This window comes from Cyprinus carpio, chromosome A25 (assembly GCF_018340385.1).
Source record: "Cyprinus carpio isolate SPL01 chromosome A25, ASM1834038v1, whole genome shotgun sequence".
NCBI lineage: Eukaryota > Metazoa > Chordata > Actinopteri > Cypriniformes > Cyprinidae > Cyprinus > Cyprinus carpio.
The window spans coordinates 12,807,482-12,830,410 of record NC_056596.1 but is presented as its reverse complement, the minus strand read 5'-3'; the positions used below and the strand labels follow the sequence as shown (position 1 = coordinate 12,830,410).

The window sequence follows — 22,929 nt, the reverse complement described above, 5'->3', positions numbered from 1 at the left end:
TGTATTTTAATTTAATGATAAAATAACATGATTTGTAATATGAATTAGCAAATCTGGCAATTCTAGTGAAGAAGCTCTCCTGAGGATAAAATAATTTATATCAGCGACCACCATGCCGCCCAACTTGCACGCTGTTATGCTGTTTACAGGCATGTTGACCGAATGTTCTGACGGTGTACTGGCTGTCAGCATACAGGGTTAGTGGATCATTTGAGAAAGAGACCCTTGACCGCGACATTGACATTATCCAGATGATACAACAGGAGCTCGAAGGCAGATGATGAAATGGGCTGCGGATACGTCGCTCATTGGTGGCAAATTTGATGCATGCAAATTAATTCCATACGATTGGATTTATAGGGTTCACTAAAACATTATCAAGTCACAGTATTTTGGCTGGAGGTAGGCAAGTAGCTGCAGGAAACTTTGGCTTGGGATATAAGAGAACTAGAGGGAGCAATTTCTGTCAAGTAGAAATAAAATTCTTAGGCTACATTAAACAGACTGTTCAGCATGTGCTCTTGTGTGGTAAGGTCTGTTTTGCAATGGCCGGAGTTTTGGTTCAGGTCCTTTGATGTGATTATATTGCCATGGCCTTTGCTTTGAGATGCCTGACTTTTATCAAGTAGTCTTTTAAGAAACTTGTGCCAGGTTTTATAGGAATCAATATCTGCAAGTGTACTTTTCTAAAGGAGTAGTTCACTTATAAATAGGAGTTCTGTCATCTTTTATTTCATCATGTTGTTCCAAACCTGTATGACTGACTTTCTCGCGTGGAACAAAGAATGAGATGTTTAGAAGAATGTTCACGCTGCTCTTTTCCATACAATGAAATTGAACGGGCACTATGGGTTGTCAAAAAGCTCAATAAAAGCTGTCCAACCTGCTGTATTCTGTATTCCAATTGTATTCTAACTTCTCTGAAGTTATGGTGTAGATTAGTATGAAGAATACATTTTCTGCTGCAGCTTTTGAATCTCATTAACATTCATGTATATTTCAGATATGGTGTATCAAATCATGTCACGCTAGGGTCGGCATCAATAATGGCAAATGTTATTGGTTATTGTGTCTCAAAACCAATCATAACTACCAAGTAAATAACTTATGTTAAGTTGATTTGGATGAAAGCATATGCTATATACATAAATGTAAACTTGTAAAATGGTAAAATGGAAAAGAGCAGCGTGAACATTCTGCTAAACATCTGCTTTTGTGTTCCACAAAAAAAAAAAAAAATGAAAGTCACATGGGTTTCCAATGACGAGGTGATGAGGGAGAGTAAATAATAACAAAATGTTTATTTTGGGGGTAAATATCCTTTTAAATGTAGTAAAAAATCCTTTCTTCACTCTAAACTTGAAAGAGATGTAGTTGTGTTTTTCCTCTACAAACACTCAAGCCTTCTTATTATCATCTTCTCTTTGTGTCAGTGCTAGGCCTCTTGGACTGTATCTCATGGTGACAAAATAATCCACTTATTTTTAGCGATTTTTAAGTTGAACAAGCAGCTTTGAACCGATATTCCAGTGGTGGAAAGGTTGGGCTTCTCCTGATATCACTGCACAAAGGCTCTGCGGGGAACAGTGGCACTTTATTGTGATTGCATGTTTCTAAATCACGGGCTGACATTACGTTTGCTATGCTTTTTGAGGGTTTTCTGTTTAAAGTCAGGATGGCCTCCTCCAAACACGCCACTGCCGAGGGTGGCAGGGACGTGATGCGTTTGAAGCTCGGCGCTGTTTCATGTCGTAACATGCAGCCGTGGAGGAGGTGTTGTGCTGTGACTGGCGAGAGTGAAAAATCCTGACAGTATCTTCTCTCTTTTCTTTCTCCGCAGCTCAAATCGAAATAATTCCCTGCAAGATCTGTGGAGACAAATCATCAGGCATCCATTATGGCGTGATAACGTGTGAGGGCTGCAAGGTAAGAAGCTAAACAACCCTGTCATCGCGTGTGTGGTAAAGAAAAAGCGAGAAAAGCCAACAAATGAGACATTCTGGAAAATAACAGAGAAGTTTCTTTCGGATTATTGTCTTTCTAAGCAAGAAAAATGTATTACTGTGCTTACAGGACTTACAGGATTCACACTCCAGAGTGTTAACTCACATAGTCAGGCTGAAATGTTGCTAAAATCGTCACAATTACAATACAACAACAATATAATCCCTGTGTCTTGTCTTTCTTTACCTTCTGCTGCACTTTTTTAATAAAACAGTCAAAAAAGGGAGCGCTTTTGGATCACAGCACGTCGTTAGCAGTTTTGCAACCACGTCCTCCCCAACTTCGTTCCCACCAAAGCTCCTTTTCGTGCATTTTTCAAACACGCCATCCACTCAGCAAAGAGGAATTTTGTGCTTATTGTGTATTCCTGTTTGCTGCCTGTCACCGGAGTGACTCGTTAGCATTCCGCAAGCAGGCTCGGCAGAAACGAACGTGGGGACGCGGTTCCTGAACGGCGTGTTTTTTTTGTTTTTTTCCTGCACAATAAAAAGACTCTCTGCTCAGCATCTCCCTCCGTCACTCACTCGGCGGCAGAAACACGCAACCCTGAAGAATAAACTGCTGAAATGTATCTTTAATGGTTACTAATTACTCGAGGCACAGAGACATTTAATGATATGTGCGAGCACACTGCTCTGGCCCATAAATCATAGCATTATTAAGGAGCGCTGCTTGTCACCGGCAGTCCTACCCCGCTTTCATAATGGCTGCCATTAGAAAGCAACTTGGCAGCTGTCAGCTGTTTTCTAGTAATTAAACAGCCAATGAGCAACTAATTAAGACATATGTGTATGGAGCTGTGGAGTGGGGTGTGTTAATGATGAGCTGGAATCAATTCATTAAGTCAAAGGGATGAGAAATCAACTCAACGTGGGCGCCTGCTCATTCCCCCCTCGCGGCACCCACCGGGTTCAGGCTCTGTTATTCAACATTAATAACCTTGCACAAACTCGCCATTATTTACTACCTTTCTCGCCCGTCTCGTAACTCACCGTGCCAGTCCTTAATGAGGAAAAATACTCGTTCCAAACTGCTTTTTATAGTTACCTCAGTGAAATATGTGCTGTTCAGATGTATCTCGACTAAAGATGAACACGTCTGTATGATCGAGACAAGCGTTTGTAGAGTTGCCACCATCTGTTCAGAGTTTGCCACAGACATGTTGTTCTTTTGAGAACTTCATGTGAAATCTGCGTTTGTAAGGTATAGAAACATGTCCATCCATTTGAGGTCAATTCATCAGCGTTACTAAAAAATGAATGTTAACTTGAAATGAATGTTAACTGAAATATATATAAAAAACTTATTTTAATTCAGTTAGTTCCCAAGGAGACATTTCATATTTCCTTTTTGTTAAATATGAAGTAAATAAAATTACATTAAATTAATAGAAGAACTTAAACTAATTTGTGTATATATATATATATAAATAAAATTTATTTATATTTATATATAAATTTATATAATATTTTGTATTTATTTATAAATATATATATATATATGATAAATTTAAAAATATATATATTTGTTATAAAAACTATAATTGAAGACTCTAGATGCAAAAACCTCTGTCTGAGAAAATTCTGTCTGAGATTTTTCTCTTTTGTCTGTCTTTTGAAATTATTTTTATTTTTTAATCAGGCTCTTATGAAAATAATAGGACATTTTTCGAAAACAAAGTATTTAGTAACAGACTAATAATCTTTTTTTTTGTCATTAAAGTGAAATAACTGAACCTAAATATAGGAGCCTGATGCAAATGCTCATTTAAAAGAAAAAATGTTTGGTTGATTTTCTAACATAAATACATGGCTAACATAAATGAGGCTTGGTTCAAAATTGCAAGAAAAACCTGTGATTACTTGGAGGCAAAAGTTAGAATGTATATGTATATATATTTAAAATATTATTTATAAATATTTTAATATAAATGATATGCAATAAATATGCAATTTATCAGATAATAATTGTTATATAAATATAATAATAATTATTATTATTATTACAATTAACTGTAATTATTTTTTCCACGTTTAAAAATACATTTCTAAAAATAAAATGTATATTTTTGGTGGTTGGGCTAGTGAATTTGTTTTACCAGTGGCTTTACTGGGCCAGCAAAAAAATAACACATCCTTATGGTTGAGTTGTGAATGGGTTAACTAATCTTCTTTCTGTCTGTCTCTTGGACCTGTAGGGTTTCTTCAGAAGGAGTCAGCAGAGCAATGCGGCGTACTCATGCCCGCGTCAGAAGAACTGCCTGATTGACCGCACCAGCCGGAACCGCTGCCAGCACTGCAGGCTGCAGAAGTGTCTGGCCGTGGGCATGTCACGTGACGGTAAGCCTGTGTCCAGTACAGCAGGCACCAGAGGAAGAATAGAGTCTCCACAGATACAGAAATGCAAAATACCAAATAGATCAGCCTGTAAAGTGAACATGCAACCTGACAGCGAGTGTTTTTCCAGCTAAGGTTAAAGAAAACCTTGAGTGCAATGAGTAAGTAAGTAAGTGAAGTGATGTTACATACAGCCAAGTATGGTGACCCATACTCAGAATTCATGCTTTGCATTTAACCCATCCAAAGTGCACACACAGCAGTGAACACATACACACACCGTGAACACACATCCAGAGCAGTGGGCAGCCATTTATGCTGCGGCGCCCGGGGAGCAGTTGGGGGTTCGGTGCCTTGCTCAAGGGCACCTTAGTCGTGGTATTGCCAGCCCAAGACTCAAACCCACAACCTTAGGATTAGGAATCAAACTCTCTAACCACTAGGCCACGACTTCCCCTAGAGTAGTGTAAAAGGGGGTTATATCACGGAAAATTTGCCAACCAACATTGTCCAAAAGTTGGACATACAGGCATCACAGGATGTATCTGTGAATAAATAAATTATTTTATATTTATTTTATTATTATTATAACATCGATATATATATGCATAGATATGTTTAGTCTTTTTCTACTTTTATTCACTACTTACCTTTGTCCCCAGTCTTGCCATGTCATATAAGTTAGAGTACCTGTTCTGTAGTCGGCACCCATTACTCGTAAATTTTTCACCAAACTTGTGACAAGTTGAATTTAAGAGGCAGTTGTGGTTCTGGACTGCGGGGCATGCTCACTCAGGGTGGAGAATATGACAGCAAGTAGCTTTTATTAAATGAGCATCATTAAAACAGGCTCATTAAAGCCAGTGCAGGTGAGCAGCATTAACGGGAGCACAGGTGATGGTATGTTCGTGTGTGTGTGTGTGTGGAGGCCCCCTACTGGGCCTCCGGCTGGGCTGTGTGACTACGGCCCGTGACAGGAGGATGAAATCAGGCCAGGTCTTCCGAGTCTACCGGGCTGCTGTCTCACACACAACCAGGACAGGCAAGGTGACTTCTGACTTCACTCTGACTGAAGCTCACGAGTCCCCATCTGCCTTCACGGGCACAGAGACGCAGAGCTACCCAGACACACACACGTCTGAGACGACGTTAGGCCTCTACTCTGAGTCATTCATATGCCTCATATTCAGCGTTGATCCTGTGCCTCTTCTAAAAACCTCACTCATCTCCTCATGTCTTGTCTCTGCCCTGCATGTCTCTTTTTGTTTCTTCACCTCTAATTTTCTTATCTTTTTTCAAACATTATTTAGGCTCCTCCTGTTTAATCTGATTTCTCATTTCCAACTCTTCCCACTCATCAAATCTTATTTTTCATTGTCTCATTTCTTCTAATTTCTCCACTTCTTTCTTCAAATCTCATTTGGTCTCCTCTCATTTATTTTCTTGTCTCATCTCCACTTCTTTTTTCAGATCTCACTTTGACTCCTTACCTCTCACTTTGTTCCTGTTTTTCCTCTTCTTAGTTGTCTCCTATCTTTTGTTTCTTCTTGTTCCACTTCTGGCCTCTTTTCAAATTTAATTTTCTCCTCTTCTCACCTTTCGTCTCCTCCTCTGTCTTCAAATCTCATCTTGTCTCCTCTTCACAAGTCAGGCCTGGTCTTATTTGATCTCCTCATCTCATGTCTCAACTTTCTCCAGTTCTGCTGTGTTGTCTCTTCTCCTTGCCATATTTTATCTCATCTCTTTTACTATCCGAAGCTCTCCTCACATCTTGTCTTGTCTCCTCATGTCTCATCTTGTCTCCTCTCAGGTCTCACACGTCCTCTAGTTTTTCTCCCATCTCCTCTTTTCATATTGCAACTCTTTTCATATTGTCTCCTCCCGCCTTCATCATCTCATTTCCACTCTTCTGATCTTCACTCGTCTCCTTCCCATTCTTTATGCCTTTTATTTTTCTTCTCTCCTCACATGTTGTCTCTTCTCCTGTCCTCCTCTTTCGTTATGTCTTGCCCTCTCTGCTCTGGTCTCCTTTCGTCTCCAACAGTCAAAGCCCCTTGATCCCCTTCATTTTCCGTTAAACTCTCCAGTACATTTATCTCTTTTTCCATCCATCAGTAGATCAGCTTGTCCTCTGCCAGGCGCCTTTCCTTTTTATGAACACTTGATCTCCACTTATATCTGATCCGCACTGTATGTCATCCCCAGCTTCCTGTTCTTCTAACACTCCTCCAGTTCAAAGACAGGCTGAATCTGTAGCAGCTCTTTCTTTCTAAGCTAAACAGACTCTGCCACTTCCTCCAGGTATTGCGAGTGAAGGCCGTTCCTTTTTGTGAGTGCTTGTAAATTGACGATTCATGCTAGTCAGGTCTTCTGTTCTTGGATCATTTTGGCAAGTAGAGAGCAGGAGAAAGCTAATCCTATTACCAAGTGGAACTTTTTTTTTGACTCAATACATCGCTAATACCCTTTGAGAGACATTAAAACCTGCTCCCGGGAGATAGTTGTACTCTTCATGTAGCTATACTAGCTTCCCTTCAAAGGCCAGAGTCTTTTGTGACTTTTGTTGCTTCTTCAGTAACAATGGCTATGGAGTGAAGTCATCTTGTGCTGTTTTGGTGTGGTGGTTGGTAACCAAAAGTTTGCTGGTTTGATCAACATAAACAGTGAGCTATGTGCCACCACCGTTGTCCCAAAGACACTTAAAGGGATACTCCATCGCAAAATGAAAATTTTGTCATTAATCACTTACCCCCTTGTCATTCCAAACCCATAAAAGCTTAGTTCGTCTTCAGAACACAATTTAAGATATTTTGGATGAAAATCGGGAGGTTTTATACTGTCCCATAGACTGCCAAATAAATAACAGTGTCAAGGTCCAGGAAAGTATGAAAAGCATCATCAGAATACTCCATCTGCCATCATTGAATCAACCGAAACGTTATGAAGCGACGAGAATACTTTTTGTACACGAAGAAAACAAAAATAAGGACTTTATTCAACAATTCCTCTCCTCTGTGTCTCTCCAAATCAGCATAGCGCCATTTTGGCAAATCTGAGCAGTACGCTTGTGGCGTACGCTCTTCTGTGTCAGCCGCGCCACAAGGATATGTTTTTTACGTGTATTTACGCTTTGGTTTGAATGAAAACAGTGCATCAGCACCGCGCGGCTGACACATTTGACGTGTTACGCTACCTGTGGTTGTTGAATAAAGTCGTTATTTTTTTGTTTTCTTCGTGTACAAAAAGGATTCTCGTCACTTCATAACATTACGGTTGAATCACTGATGGCAGATGAACTATTCTGATGATGCTTTTCATACTTTTCTGGATCTTGACACTGTTATTTATTTGGCAGTCTATGGGGAAAGTCTCAAGCCTGCCGGTTTTCATCCAAAATATCTTAAATTGTGTTCCAAAGACGAACGGAGCTTTTACTGGTTTGGAACAACATGGGGTAAGTAATCAATGACAAAATTTTCATTTTGTGGTGGAGTCTTTTTCTGAATGCATTTGATTATATTTATGGAAGTTTTTGCTCCTTACAGCGGTGAAGTTTGGCCGGATGTCTAAGAAACAGCGGGACAGCCTCTATGCGGAAGTGCAGAAACACCGGCTCCAGCAGCAACAGCGGGACCACCAGCAGCAGCCCGGTGAGGCAGAGCCCCTTACCCCAACCTACGGCCTCTCCACCAATGGCCTGACCGAGCTCCACGATGATCTGAGCAGCTACATGAACGGACACACGCCCGATGGCACCAAGCCCGACTCGGGCGTCAGCAGCTTTTACCTGGACATCCAACCCTCTCCCGACCAGTCCGGCCTGGACATCAACGGCATCAAGCCAGAACCCATCTGCGACTTCACTCCAGGCTCGGGCTTCTTCCCCTACTGTTCCTTCACAAATGGGGAGACATCCCCCACCATTTCCATGGCCGAGTTGGGTAAGTGATAATTCTGGATGGGTAGGGGATGGTACTAGGGGGAAGAACCCAACCATGGGGCAAACGTCGCTAAAGGTGTCTTAAAATAGCATTAGGTTGGAGACTCATCTCAAAGACTCATTAACAGAACCTCTTTTTTTCTAATTAGTTTCCATTAATTAGGGCCAATCAGGATCCAGCAGGGCATGCGCCAAGGGAAATAATTTTTTTTAGCTTCCCCTCCTGCTCTGGGACTCCTTTTAACAGATGTGTTTTCAACATGATTGAATTTTTATACAGTTTTTTTTTTTTTTTCATCTCATTTCCATTTGCTCGTTCTTGCTGAAAGCAAATATGACATTTGTTGCCATGAATTTACACGCACTCCTCGCTTTTATACTTGAAGTACTTCCCTATTTTCCTCTTGTACAGAAACACAGACGGTCAACAAGCTTCTAAATCGACTTTAAATCACAAACCGCTACAGTGTAGTTCTTTGATTGGAGAAGCAAATAAAACACTGCATCTTTTGAAAGATCTTTTCCCTCAGCATTTCTGTAAGCATAAATGAATCCGCCAGTAGGAAGAACCTTTTTATAACACTAATGGGAAACAAATGGCATCTCGTACCACATGTATATATATAAATATATACACACACACACACACACACACACACAAATATTTGAAAAACACAAAATTTAAAATATTTATTTACAGCTTAATATTTCTGTACTTTAAGTGCAGTCAGGCACAACAGAGGTTTTTTGAAGGTATGTTGCATTGTGTTTCAGAACATCTGGCCCAGAACATTTCCAAGTCCCACATGGAGACGTGTCAGTACCTGAGAGAAGAACTTCAGCAGATGACCTGGCAGGCGTTCCTTCAGGAGGAGGTGGAGAGCTACCAGAGCAAGGTAAACACACATGTTCTTGATGAGCCACATATGGTTGTTCAGAAGCTTTGGGCAGGGATGTTTGAAATTTAATGTCTTAACTTGCAGGGCCACTGATGAGGTGATGTTTTTGGGATCGAAAATGTTCTGACTGGTTGCATTAATAAGATGAACAGCCATTTAAGTGGCTACTTTAGAGTACTGTGTTTTCTTAAAATATGCCAGTTTGTGGATGTTAGCCAATCATAAATGTTTTAGAATGTGTTAAATGTACAGTATTAAATCCTAAGTGTGCTTTAGGGAAAAAAAATAGTAAAAAATATGGCTGCTTGTTGAAACTAGTTGTGTCTTTTGTTTTCCTTCAGCCCAGAGAAGTCATGTGGCAGTTGTGTGCCATTAAAATCACAGAGGCCATTCAGTATGTGGTGGAGTTTGCCAAGCGCATCGATGGCTTCATGGAGCTCTGTCAGAATGATCAGATAGTGCTTCTCAAAGCAGGTAAAGTGTGTGTTCACATCACCATCATTTGATCCCGGCTTAGTTTACAGGGTGTAAACACCAATAATTTCTTGCTGCATTGCCTGTGGCTACATTAGAATAGTATTCTGTTAGCAGTATAATGTGCACAGTATGCATTTGCCAAAATTTGCAGTATACCATGGAAGGGATTAAAAAATAAAAAAGATAATTGTGGCTTTTGATCGCACAATTCTGACATTTTTTTTTTCCCTCACAACGCTGAGATATGTGAGAGATAAACTCAGAATTGTGAGAAACAAAGCCTGAATTGTGAGATAAAAAGATTCAAATACCTTTTTATTTTTTAAATTCCATGACGGAAACGGGCTTCCATAGAATATGACTAGAGCATGCTATGTGGAATACTGTCCCACAATTCAATGCGTTCAGCTTGATCTCCCTTTTTTGGTGTGATGAATGAACTGAAGGAAACATTTTTCTTGATTTTTCTGAAAAAATATTAAGGCATTTTAACATTTCAACATTTCAGAATACTACTCTTAGTATATTTATTATTGCATACTCCATGCTTTTTTTTACATAATGCTTAAAATAGTATACTGCACAGTAAGCGATATGCAAGTATTCCATTCCTAACACAGCCGCATGTCACACAGCAGGAGGTGCAGTGCTTCAGCTGAGTATCTCTTGTGTATACAGAAAAACTGTATCGGGACAATCTGTCAGCTCTTTGAAAAATAAGGCACTATTGAGATGATATCCACCACTGCACACTATCTCCTCACAAAATAATGGACCAAAGTGCTCCATCACACTCACACCCCATCCCTGTCATGATCCCAACAGCTTTCAGTGTTTCTGTTTGTTCCAGGCCCGGCCAAAATTATTAACAAAATACTGAGTGAGCGCTCTCTCCTGACATGACATTTTAAACCACCGCCATCTTTCTAAAGCTCCGTAATGGCTTCTATTACGTGGCTTTTATCCTCTAAGCCTGTGCTCACCAAAGCACTCCGCTGTAGAATTACTGCTCCCACTCACAACAATAACAGCAACACATTCCACCTGAGACACACACACACACAGAGCACTGCTCAAAAACATCAGATGATTGGTGACTTAATAAAGCTGTTTTATGATACTACTCTTTGTTATGATATGAACACACTGCTTATGGCCAGAAACGTACTTTAAGCAAGTATGCAAATACTAACCATATGCTTATTCTCACTATAGCACCCCTTGTGGCAGGGCTGAGAATGCAACATGTATAAACTGAAAAATGCAGTTACCAGCATTTGCCTTCACATATTTCTGTTTTTTTTACGGAGCCCCGCACATGGCATGCAGGAAAAAATAGTAGGCTAAATTGTGCGCACGATTTACTAATTCGTTCCCTCAGTGTACTAAAACGTGCACATGATTACTATTGTGTTCCCACGATTTACTATTTCGTTCACTTGATTTATAAATTGTGCGCACGATTTAGCAAATCGAGGGAATGCAATAGTAATCGTGTGCACGTTTTAGTACATTGAGGGAACGAATTAGTAAATCGTGCACACAATTTATTTAATTTTTCTTGCATGTCATTTCTTGCTCCGTAGTTTTTAGCTAATCTTGTTATGATATAAACACACTGCTTATGGCCAGAAACATTCTTCTAGCAAGTATGAAAATACTAACCTTACATGACAAACCTAGCATCGAATGTCTGTACGATTAAACCATGTGTTGTCATTCAGATAGCTAACTATAAATGTCGACAGCTTATAGTTAAAATAAGTTTTTAAGGTAATTTCAGCTAACTTACTGAGCAAGATTCTCTTGTTTCTCCACCATTACAGTACTTTGAACAAACGACCTAAATGAGAACGAATTGTAGAAGTAGAGTATTTCCGCTCATTCTTATTATATCACCTCTTGTGCCAATGCTGAGAATGCAACATGTAAAAACTTTGGGGGGAAAAAAGGCATTTGCCTTCACATATTTCTGTTGTGTATTGTGTCTCATTATGATATAAAAACAGCTTATGGCCAGAAACATCCTTCAGGCAAATACGCGAAAACAAGATTCTCATTTAATCACAGTAATCAACCTGAATGAGCAAACTTATAGAAGAAGAAGACAGTTTACACTAATTCTCGCTATTGCACCCCTTGTGGCAGTGCTGAGAATGCAACATGTATAAACTGTGAAAAATGCAGATAGAAGCATTTCCCTACATATATTTTTCAGCACCCCCTTTTTTGATTATATAAAATCACATTTTGTTTCTCTTTCACCTGTGCGTAGGCTCTTTGGAGGTGGTGTTCGTCAGAATGTGCCGTGCCTTCGACCCTCAGAACAACACAGTCTATTTTGACGGAAAGTATGCGGGGCCTGATGTTTTTAAGTCATTAGGTGAGTTACGAAACCTGATTGGATTTAGTATGTGAAGTGGAAAATCTGTGTTTGGAATATTATATGTGAGTGTTTTGCTTATTTTTGGTTCGAACGGTCAACTAAGGCTTCATTTCACACATGGCAACAGCATTCAAATCCAGGCAGGCAGGAATAAATAAAATAAATATATAATATCAAATAAAACTATGTTATTTAAAAAGCATGATAATAATTATTTCTATATAATTAATTATACACTTAACTAATTAACATTTAAATAAATATTGTAAATACAAAGAGTTAATATGAATGAAAGAAATGAATTTTTTTAAATTATACAAAATTGCAATTTTACTCGCATTTGGCCCTTGAGTGTTAATTTTGGACGCTGTGTGTACGCAAGCAAATAAAGCCCATCAGGTCAGCACCAGCTTCTCAAATCCACCACACCTGGAGTTAAACTTTCCTCGCTGAGGATGCTGCTCAGGATTGTGGTAGCTGCTGCGTATGGTGGGCGTCTGGAACTGCATAAGCAAGATTGAGTGTCTACCAGGAGTGTTTTATCAAATCCGCCATCCATGCAGCCGTAGCCTGGGCGTAGAATTTTTCTAGAGTAAGCAAATAGCATTTATGTTTGAATGCCGTGACATTAGTGAAATCTCTTCTCTGTCATTATGCACTCACATTGGAAACCTTTTGGGGCTGGAAGCTGTCCACATGCCAAAACAAACACAAATATGCCTCACAGCCTCCAAGACAACATTCAGTCATATCTCACATGGACGTCCTCAGCCTTATATCTTATTCCTGTCTCATATGAGGTACATTTAACCAGCCTGCATGGGTTCGCCAAGCTTAAATCAGTAGCTCTGAAACTGGTATGAAAACTGAAACTGTGGTGTAGTGCCCCCAGGTGGTACTCAACACACTCTGGACATTTCATTTCAATTATTTAGCATTTTTCAATGTTTAATTTCCAAAATCTGATTTATTTATGAGTTTGATATAGATTTGTGCATCTAAAACTCACATTATTACTTAATAGGCGCTGTGTTCAACAATGTTTTCAAGCTGCAATCGATATAAAAGGCGAGATATGATTCTGAACAGGAAAATCCTCTAAACTATATTTATTATTTATGCGTTTGAAACATAATGCAGCATGTGCATATTAATTCATGTAAATGCAGTGCAATCCTTTCTATATTACCACTGTGGTGTTTGTGTGTTTTAGCTTTAGTGTGATTCTTCCACAAACAGTGATATGGAAATGTGTGAACAGGTGGTATTCAACACAACTTTGAATATTTTATTTAAATTATTAGCCATTTTTAATGCTTAATTTCTAGTATCTGATTTATTTACAAGTCTAATATAGATTTGTGCATCTAAGACCAACAAAATCACAGTTTTTCAAGTTTTCAAGCTATGATTGATTGGAAAGTTTGAGAACTGCTGCTGTAGACTATCTCCCAGTGTTTAGTGTTTGTGATGGGTTTTATTCGGTGTTGTTAGTGACCCCAGTCATGGTTACGTAACACCTCTCATTCGCCAAAGCGTGATTAGCCTGGAGAGGGAAAAAATGTGGCGGGAAAAATCATTCTGTAATGCTGAAGGATTGTATTGTTTTTACCTCTGTGCCACCCCGACATCTCATGCTAAACGATCAAGTGAGTACCCAACGCTGTCTACTGCTCCGTCTCACTCGCCTGTGACTCATTTTTATTTTTACTGACTTTTTCTTTCTCTCTGTCTCCACGGTGACAGGTTGCGACGACTTGATCAGCTCTGTCTTCGAGTTTGGGAAAAACTTGTGTTCTATGCACCTCTCTGAAGACGAGATCGCCCTGTTCTCCGCCTTCGTGTTGATGTCTGCAGGTGAGCCCGTATCCATAAATTACCCACAATCCCTTGTTTACCTTCAAAACTATTTGTGACTAAAGGAGAAATGGTGTTGGGACAGCTCAGATTGTGAAAAGATAACATCCCTGTGTGTTTTTAGATCGATCCTGGCTCCAGGAGAAGGTAAAGGTGGAGAAACTCCAGCAGAAGATCCAGCTGGCCCTCCAACATGTTCTACAGAAGAACCATAGAGAGGACGGAATACTGACAAAGGTACTGAACACATAAAGAACAGGATATGATGTCATTAGATGTATTGTCTATAATCTTATATATATATATATAATCTTATATATTATATTATTTTATGTAATCCTCTGAATTTCTATATTGTTTTATTTGAATAAATGTGTAAAATATTAAAAATATTAAATATTTTCTAAATCAAATGATTGGCTTTTATGTTGCCATTATACCAAAGCAATTTATTAAAGTATTTATCTAGAAAATATTTACTTTAAATTTTACAGATAATTTTTCTGCCCAGTATTACATTAAAATTAGATGTATAAATCCAAAGAATAAATAAATGAACAGATTAGTTTTTATTTCTTTCTGGTAAAAACTATTAATGTGAATAGAATAAATGATTAATAATTAAATCTGTGTTCTTCAAACATTATTTATATACTATTATATAATTTATTGATTTTTAGAAATGGCTTTTATATTACCTGTTTTCTTTTTAATTTTAGTTTTAGTAATTTGGTTGTGCCTTTGTCATTTTTTTGTTTTATTGTTTATTTTTTTTAAATTTAGTTTAATATTTAATTTATTTTTATTCAATTTTATTTTTTGTAATTTTAACACTTCAGCTTGAACTTATTTCAGTTACTTACTGTAACATTTTTATTTTTCATTTAATATTTTTTATTTATATTTTATATATATAATTATATATAATTACAAATCAGTAATCGAAAATAAAAATCATTTTATATATATATATATATATATATATATATATATATATATATATATATATATATATATATTATGATTTTTTTTCAATTACTGATTTTTTTTTCATAGTTTTAGTTAACAATAATCAAAGATAATTATATAATTTTCAACTGGTCATTAGAAAGCAAAATGAAATAATCATAATATTCAAATTGTTAAGTGTGTTAAATAATATTGTGCTAAATTTGACAGTTGTGAAAATACATTTTGGGAAGGAAAAAAGTTATTTCTTTCTTTCTTTCTTTCTTTCTTTCTTTCTTTCTTTCTTTCTTTCTTTTCTTTCAAATTCTCTGCAGACTCCCTGTTTAAAACCCTTGCATTATAGGGCCAGGGATATTTATTAAGAAAGTAAACTGAATCAATTTAAATTTCATCTATGACTTCATCCACAAAGTTGTATTTGATCTGGCAGCTGAAAGATTAGCTAATGTCATGCGAAAAACCTGGGACCATCTGTGTTGTGTCTGCAGATTAGAGGGCTGCCTTTTGACCCAGAACCACAGGGCCTTTTCCACCAAATTAAAATCTCTCTCTCTCTCTCTCTCTCTTTCTGCAGTTGATATGCAAAGTCTCCACGCTGCGAGCCCTGTGCAGCCGGCATACGGAAAAGCTGACGGCGTTCAAAGCAATATACCCAGACATTGTTCGTGCCCACTTCCCCCCCTTGTACAAGGAGTTGTTTGGATCAGACTTTGAGCAGTCCATGCCTGTTGACGGGTAGCGCTTCCCCGCGCCCACCCCGCCCGGGGGAATTTACACCGTGGGGAATGTCAAGCATAAATCTGAGACACTTTAGCAGTGCCCTGCACATACATACACCTGGACGGACGACACACTGCACACACACACTTTTCCCCTTTTTTTCTTTGTGATTTTTTTTTTTTTTTTTTTTTTTTTTTTCGTGGGGGAGGAGGTATTAGACTGGGTTTGACTCCAGTGGTTTATTTTTGGGGTTTGTTCCCTCCTTTTACTGACACAGGTGGGATTCGGAGCCCAGGGGAGAGGATAAGAAGATGAAGACACTTGTTTTTCCCGAACGCTCCCTCGCTCTCTTTCTCTCTCTGGCTGAACCTGAAGAGTCCACACATTCATTTTCGAGAACGGTCCCATGGCGATTTGTCACAATCAGCATAAATTGTTTCCAAAATGGAAAAATGGATTCCCAGAGAGCAGTGGCCTGGAATACAGCGTTTTCAACTTTTTACCGGGAGAGCAACACAAAAGTCCTTTTCAAGCCAAGAGCATAAAATAAAAAGTTGCGATCAAAAAGTCGATTATCCGAACTGTTCCAGCAATTGTTGTAGCACCAAAAAAGTCTACGTAGAAAAATACGTGGTTAGCTCCTTCCTCCCTGTGCACTGTTTTTTTTTTTCTTTCTTTTTTTGAGATGTCAAACCAGCACCGAATGAAGAAGAATACGAAGTGAGAGAGAAAGAGAGATATGGAGAAGGAGTGTGATGTAGAGTCAACACAAAACATCACCTTTCTACGGACAATCTCGAAAAAAAAAAAAAAAGAAGGAACAACGTAGAATTCTGGTAATTCTAGTCGCGATTGCTTTTAGCCGTCAGAGACTCCATCTACCATAGTTGCTTAGTGATATCATTTAAGGCCATCTGCTTTTAAGTCCCTCTCTGGAATGGTGTTAACGTAACGTAACAGTCCGACCACCAACATCGATGCAATGCAAGGGTCCATTCCACCTGTTTTCTAACGTGTTACAGGGTATACGGTCATAAGTACAACTATACAGGAAAAAAAATGTTTATAGAATCTATTTTAAATAACATGTATGATATTAGTAGCTAGACTATTCTTAATTGTGAAAAATTGATAAGGCACTTTTATTTGCACCTTTCTTTAATTTAAGACTTGTATATTTACCTAGTGATGTGTTGCATGTATAAATACCACGGTTATGGAGAACGAGTGCTGGAAACCCTAACGCTGCTGAGGGTGGGTGCGTGTTTGCGTGCGTGTTTGTCTATTTATTTGCGTGTGGCGGAGGTTGGTGCTGGGTAAAGGCTGATCGTGTGATCTGGGGTGGGGGTTGGGGGTCTGTAGCAAACACTCATTGTCAGACACCTTTAAATGGAAAATATGGTAAAACATGTAGTTCTTGTTGTTTGGCTCTTGAGTAACATCCCATTGGGTGTTGGATGTTGTATGAAATCGTTTTTTTTTTCGTTGTTTTGTTGTTTGGTTTAGTGGTGGTGTGCCACATGACCGTGCGGAAGAGTCAGATCTGGTTTAAGAATGGCTGATCTTTCTAAAACTGGATCTTGTTAGGGTCTTTGCCCAGCAGCAACGCTCGTCAGTAACATAAGAGTGGAAAAAAGAGAAATATTCAAAGCCTTGTCTGGATGAAATCCTCTATTTTTGTAACATTGTACAGTGCTTATGAAGCCTATGAAAGAAAAAGGGAAAGAGCGAAGGATGATTTAGCACTTAATCATGCAATAATTAGAATCTGTGTTTTTATTTTTATTATTTTGTCTTTTTCAAAGAACAAGACAATGGTAGGAATAGTGCTATTTTTTTTTTGGAATACCTAACTGTTGTGTGTTGCGTGTGTTTGTACGTCTCTTGAATGTGCCATAATGGTCTTTCCTGCTTTTTTGATTCTGAAAAAAAAATTGTTGTATTGTAACATTCCAGTAAAACTATGTTGTGGCGTTTAGAAAATCCCAATATAATCCAGAAGAAAACTTCACCGATCACTTCTACGACCTGCTAACTGACATTTTGAGAAACTTTGAGTAGATCTTGGTAGCTTCGTGTAATTTGTTTTCCCCATGACACAAAATATTTTCCTCAGGGAAGAGTCTGTCTAACTCAATTCTGAAGCCAGTAGCTTAAACAGGTTAGTCAGCTCTATGTTGCATCAAAAGCTCAATAATTTGATCTCGATGGTATTTTTTGAGTCCAGATAAAAAAATAACGTATTCATGAAATATAGTGCACTACTATTGACAAAATAATAGTCTGTGCTATGCATACCCAAGAAATCCTGCTCATCATCTAATCTGTGATTGACAATCCAGGTTCATATTTAGTTCTTTGCCCAGTAAATCAGCAGTTTGTGCACTACAAGGCTCAGGGAGAGTAATACTGAATAATAATTGATCAGGGGTAATGAGATAATTCCAAAACCTAGTGAGCTGCCTACCTAGACAGCTGAGCTTCTGCCACAAAATGTGTCTCAAAGAGGTGGAAAGTAAAAGTACTCCATTTTGGCCAAATTTTAAGGCAATCCCAGAATGTACTGTGACAAAATCTGTAAAAACGTTCTTTCACCATGGTGTAGGAGTCATAGATATGAATATATTTCATTCAATAGTGCAAAGAGTTGATAAATAATAGTTAAATCTTATTTTAAAAAGGTCATATTTGCCCAAAATGCACAGGCGAATTATTATGCTTTTAGCATAGCAACATGCTAACATAAAACTCCATTGGAATCAATTGCAAGCAGAGACAAGCCATGTGTTACACATAAGGAGAGCTATCTGTGTTACATACAGAGTTGTTGTCTATATAGATTGATCCAAATCATGCACTTAGAAGGTTCTGTTTTGGAAGATGTTGCCTATGTAGACAAGAAGACAGGAAGGCAGCTCACTAGAAATGGAACTGAACCCAAAACAACCTGATAATGATGTTGAAGTACAAATGGGACTGTTCAGTGGTCCTATAGATATTTTTTTTAAAGCTAATTTTTCATCTTTTGCAATTTTCGCTTCCATGTTATTCACTAGCATGATTGCTGTCAAGTCAATAACAGAGAGTAGGCCACTGGCTTTATCAAATCACCCAGTGAGCTCCAAGATCTAATTCCCGTAAATCCAACAAAGCAAGATATCAACCTCAAGCGTGCTACGCTAATTTCCAGCGTTGTTTTTTTCTGGATGGGGATTCGTTCTAATCGTCACTCATAATTGTTTGAGTATATGTGCCAAATACCTCTTCACGATTTGCTCCACCTTCAGACGTCCGCTCGGGCGAATTGTCGTGCGTGATAAATACGGGTTTCTACAGGGTAACCACTGCTGTGGAGTCCCCTTGATGAACAAGCTTTGCTGTTTCCTGTCCAATGATCCTCAAGTCAGTTCTAACACCATAAAAGCTGTAGTAAAGTCACGTTTTACCACTTTTTGCATGTCGTATTTTGTCAGTGTAGTTTGTATTAGACTTTTAAAGCAATATGCTATGGGATAGAACTTTATTTTTTCTAATACAAGCAAAGGTACTTACCTCCGGATTTGTGGTATTTTTGAAGTGTGAAGAGAAAAGTCCTGCGTTTCTCTTATCGGTGGAAGATCCATACGTTTTCCCTTGTAAATTGTTTAACGAAATTCTTTTTCAACTGTGGTTTCCTTTGTTTATCTATGTGAGAAGCAATATACGTCCGAATGTGGATGCGAGAGCGTGTACAAGCGGAAATGTGTGTGTTTGTGCTATTTGTAATGTTTGCTTTAGGTCAAACCCCCAGACAAGGCTTTAAAAGATTAGATGCAGCAGGGTGAGATGATGAATTGTATGTAAGAACGTACTTTTTTTTTCCCCCAGGATGTAACGTTTTACGTAGCACTGAGCTTGAATCCCTTGACGAGGCTGTACAAGCATGACACACTGCACCTTGACATTAATTTCGATTAGAGTTATGCAAACGCAACAAGGCCTATGCAGTCACGTTTGAATGAAAGGCACATTTACCGTTTTTTTTTCCCTCAAGTCCAATCGCAATTGAACGTGTCATGCTCGCGACAGCATTCGAGCTGAAGGTTGAAGTGTTACTAAGATTTACATCAGTCATTTTCCTTGCGTTTTCTTTCCAAAAGCACAGCTGATGTGTTATTAAAAGTAAACTATGTTTAGATAATAAAGTCTTTAGCCATAATCAAATGTCAAGCAATAATATATGGTATATTATGATTCATTTTGCATGTTAATACATTTTCTTATTTATCATGTTTAATTTTTTTTCGCTTTGTTTTTTTTTCGCTCTCTGATTGTCATTTTTTTGTTTGTTTGTTTTATTTGTATATTGACTAGTTCTGTTCCCGGGTGGAGAACTACGAACGTCAAATGGCCTGTAAACTGTACAGCTACGTTTCCCTGTCCTCCTTTCGGCTTTTAATTCACAATATTTAATGTTCTATCGATCACATGTATAAAAGTAACTTTGTAACTTCTGTCTGTATAGGTAAGAAGAAAATACTGCTATTAAGACCTGCTCAGTGCAAATATTTTAACTGTTTTATCAGACACATCATGCTGTACAATATCTCTGTTTTGAGTATACTTCTCTCTTTTAGACTTAGTTCGATTAGCGGTAGGGTGCGCGGAGATTAATTTTTGTGTTATACTGATGTGTGGTGCTAGGTAAGTTACTTTTGTGAACAAAAATTATGGATTCATAGACTAGGCCACCCTCTTAGTCAACTCATTTCACTGAGTATTGATGCATTATTGATATTAGGACTTAATAAATAATAATAATAATAATGATAATAAATGATAACGATAAAGATAATGATAGTGGTAAATTTTCTTTCGAATACCCAGCAAGTACCTGTATCAGTGTGCTAGTCTTGGGACATGGCTTGTTTCCTTCCCACTTTTAAGATTATTAGCAAGTATCGGCTAAGTAAATCTCTATTAAACGTCGCAATTTTGAATTTTTCGCAACGAAGATGATTGTTCATGCTTAAAAAAAAAAAAATGGAAAAAGCAGCAGTATTGTGTTTCTTTTTGATTGTTTCGAAACTCTAGCTGGAGGAGTTTCTAATCCAGTGCTTATTTTTTTAATTAATTTTATTTCTGGAAGGACTTTAAACACACTTTAAAGTATCGGATTGTCTGCCGCTTTTTGGCTCCCTCCATTTTTTTTTTATTTTTTGATTGCTGTTTTTTTTTAAAACGCGCTTTGTAAACATTGTTTTTTTTTTTCTTTCTATCCTAAATCTGCTCACTTACACTTACATACACACACAACGGTTAAGTGTTATAAATTGTACAGGACAAAGATGGTTGTACCAAGTTTTGTGCGAAACTTCCTGTTTTTATCTTTGTAGCAAGGCAGAATCTATTTGCAATAATACATAGCAAACTACACTGAGTGCCTCTCAGTGGTACAGGATGCAGAAACTCTATTCGTCTGTTTTGTTTTCACGTACTCAACTGACTGTGTTTGCACACGTAGGTGAATTCTGTCTTGTGTTACCGACTTTTCTTTTCATCGGCCGTCTTTTTGTATGTAAATGAGGCATTTCATGTTTGTTTATAGCCATGGAAACAGCATTTTCTTGTCTCTGTGATGTCCTGTATTTTCTGAGATTCTCAGATGCTACTTTTTCTTTTCCTCCGAACAACTTCACGTTGGTTATGGGACATTGCATCCAGTCAGTTGCACCCTGGTTGGATGTTGAACACAAACCCCATTTGGATATTTGCAGAGACAAACTGGCGGACAATAGACAATCCACTCCGTGTTCTCCCTGTTGTTTCCTGCCAATTAGGTTTTAAGTTAACGATTATGAAACAAAATGACTAATGCAATGTATTTTAAGTGTTCATATGTGTATGTAAAATGATGCATACTACACTTCTATTTCTTGTTGAGCTGAAGGGGAGGGCACAAGGGCTGGGGCAGGACGGGTTGGATTTTGCTTCTGCTTACCTGCAGGGGGGGGGGAAAGCAGAGAACAGTTTGCGGTTGTCACATATTTTTACGTCACATGTTTGCTACTGATCTTAAAATGGGGACAGTCGATCATGTACCTTTTTATTCAGCTCTTTGGAACTCTCTTTAGGAGATAGTCTCTTCTCAATAGTGTTTTTTTGCTCCTTCTGTTTGTCTGATTCTTAAATATGAAAATAAGTATTTTGATTCATTTTGTAAATACCCGCTGTAAAGAAAAATAAGAAATTTAATGTTGTCTTTTAAATACTTTTCATTCTAATATGAATGTTGTTATATTGTACTTAGAAACTGTACCTTTAATATTACCTTTATTAAAAGTGCATTGGACACATCGATTTTAGATGTGCTTTATGTGCTGTTATCCCATAATAAAATTACCGCTTGTAATGGGCTCTTATTCAATGTGTGTCATACTTCTTTATGTAGTATATGGTTGAAGTAATTTCCACAAAACCTTCAGAGATGGAAGTAGAACAACATTTAAAAGAGAACTTCAAAACTTACAGACACTAATGCTACATTTGATGGAGTGGAAGCCGGTACCTTTTTTTCAGAGAAGAAGCACTATAGGCATTAAATGTGTTAAATATAAAGAAAATATGAGATACGTGCATGTGGGCTCATATAGTTTGAAGTGGGTTGCAAAGTTTACTTAACTCCAACAATACTATAATAAAAGTCTAAAGATTAGTTCAACAAGAATGGCCTATTAAATTACCCATGGTTTTCTTGAGAATACCATAGTCATATATAGTATTTTTTAATATATTATCGACCTAACCCTGATAGCACATGTACATCACAGAGACATCTGCGTTTATATCTGCAAGACGTATTTTTAGAGTGTTTGCTCATCTGCGATACGTCTATAGGACATTTTAAGTCTGTTGTAAATTTGAATTTTAGTTTGGATAGGTATGTCTGCAAGATGTCTTTTTTCTTCTACTTGTATGGGTCTTTTTTGTTCGGATTTTTTTTAGACATTTAGAAAGACGTCAGTTTTACATACATTCTAAATCATAAACATCTTAAAGACATTTTCTAAACATCTCTTTGACATCTGATTGGAAACGCATCCTATAGACGTTTTGCAGATGAGCAAACACTCTAATAAATATGTCTTGAAGATGTAAATGCAGATGCATAATAAATGGCTCTGTGATGTATGTGTGCTATCAGGGTCAGAAACTAAATTAACACAACACGTGAAAAGGACTGAGGAAAACATTTGGGTGTGTCAATTTAAAAAGTCAAAGCATCTCTCGTCATAAACATTTGATAAATAAATTAACACAACACGTGAAAAGGACTGAGGAAAACATTTGGTTGTGTCAATT

General features: G+C 37.8%; 1 protein-coding gene across 2 annotated transcripts in view; it reads left to right on the top strand.

The window, feature by feature from the left end:
* LOC109090991 (nuclear receptor ROR-alpha A) overlaps positions 1 to 16,928 on the top strand; it is a 259,286-nt gene extending 242,358 nt beyond the window's left edge. For both annotated transcript variants that reach the window (XM_042715590.1, XM_042715591.1), the window contains 9 exons: positions 1,841 to 1,926; positions 4,202 to 4,343; positions 7,886 to 8,281; positions 9,055 to 9,176; positions 9,521 to 9,653; positions 11,932 to 12,039; positions 13,789 to 13,899; positions 14,024 to 14,136; positions 15,443 to 16,928. In XM_042715590.1, coding sequence (XP_042571524.1) covers positions 1,841 to 1,926; positions 4,202 to 4,343; positions 7,886 to 8,281; positions 9,055 to 9,176; positions 9,521 to 9,653; positions 11,932 to 12,039; positions 13,789 to 13,899; positions 14,024 to 14,136; positions 15,443 to 15,607 — 1,376 coding nt within the window. In that variant the 3' untranslated portion in view covers positions 15,608 to 16,928. The remainder of the gene's footprint in view (positions 1 to 1,840; positions 1,927 to 4,201; positions 4,344 to 7,885; positions 8,282 to 9,054; positions 9,177 to 9,520; positions 9,654 to 11,931; positions 12,040 to 13,788; positions 13,900 to 14,023; positions 14,137 to 15,442) is intronic.
* The last annotated feature ends 6,001 nt before the right edge of the window (positions 16,929 to 22,929 follow it).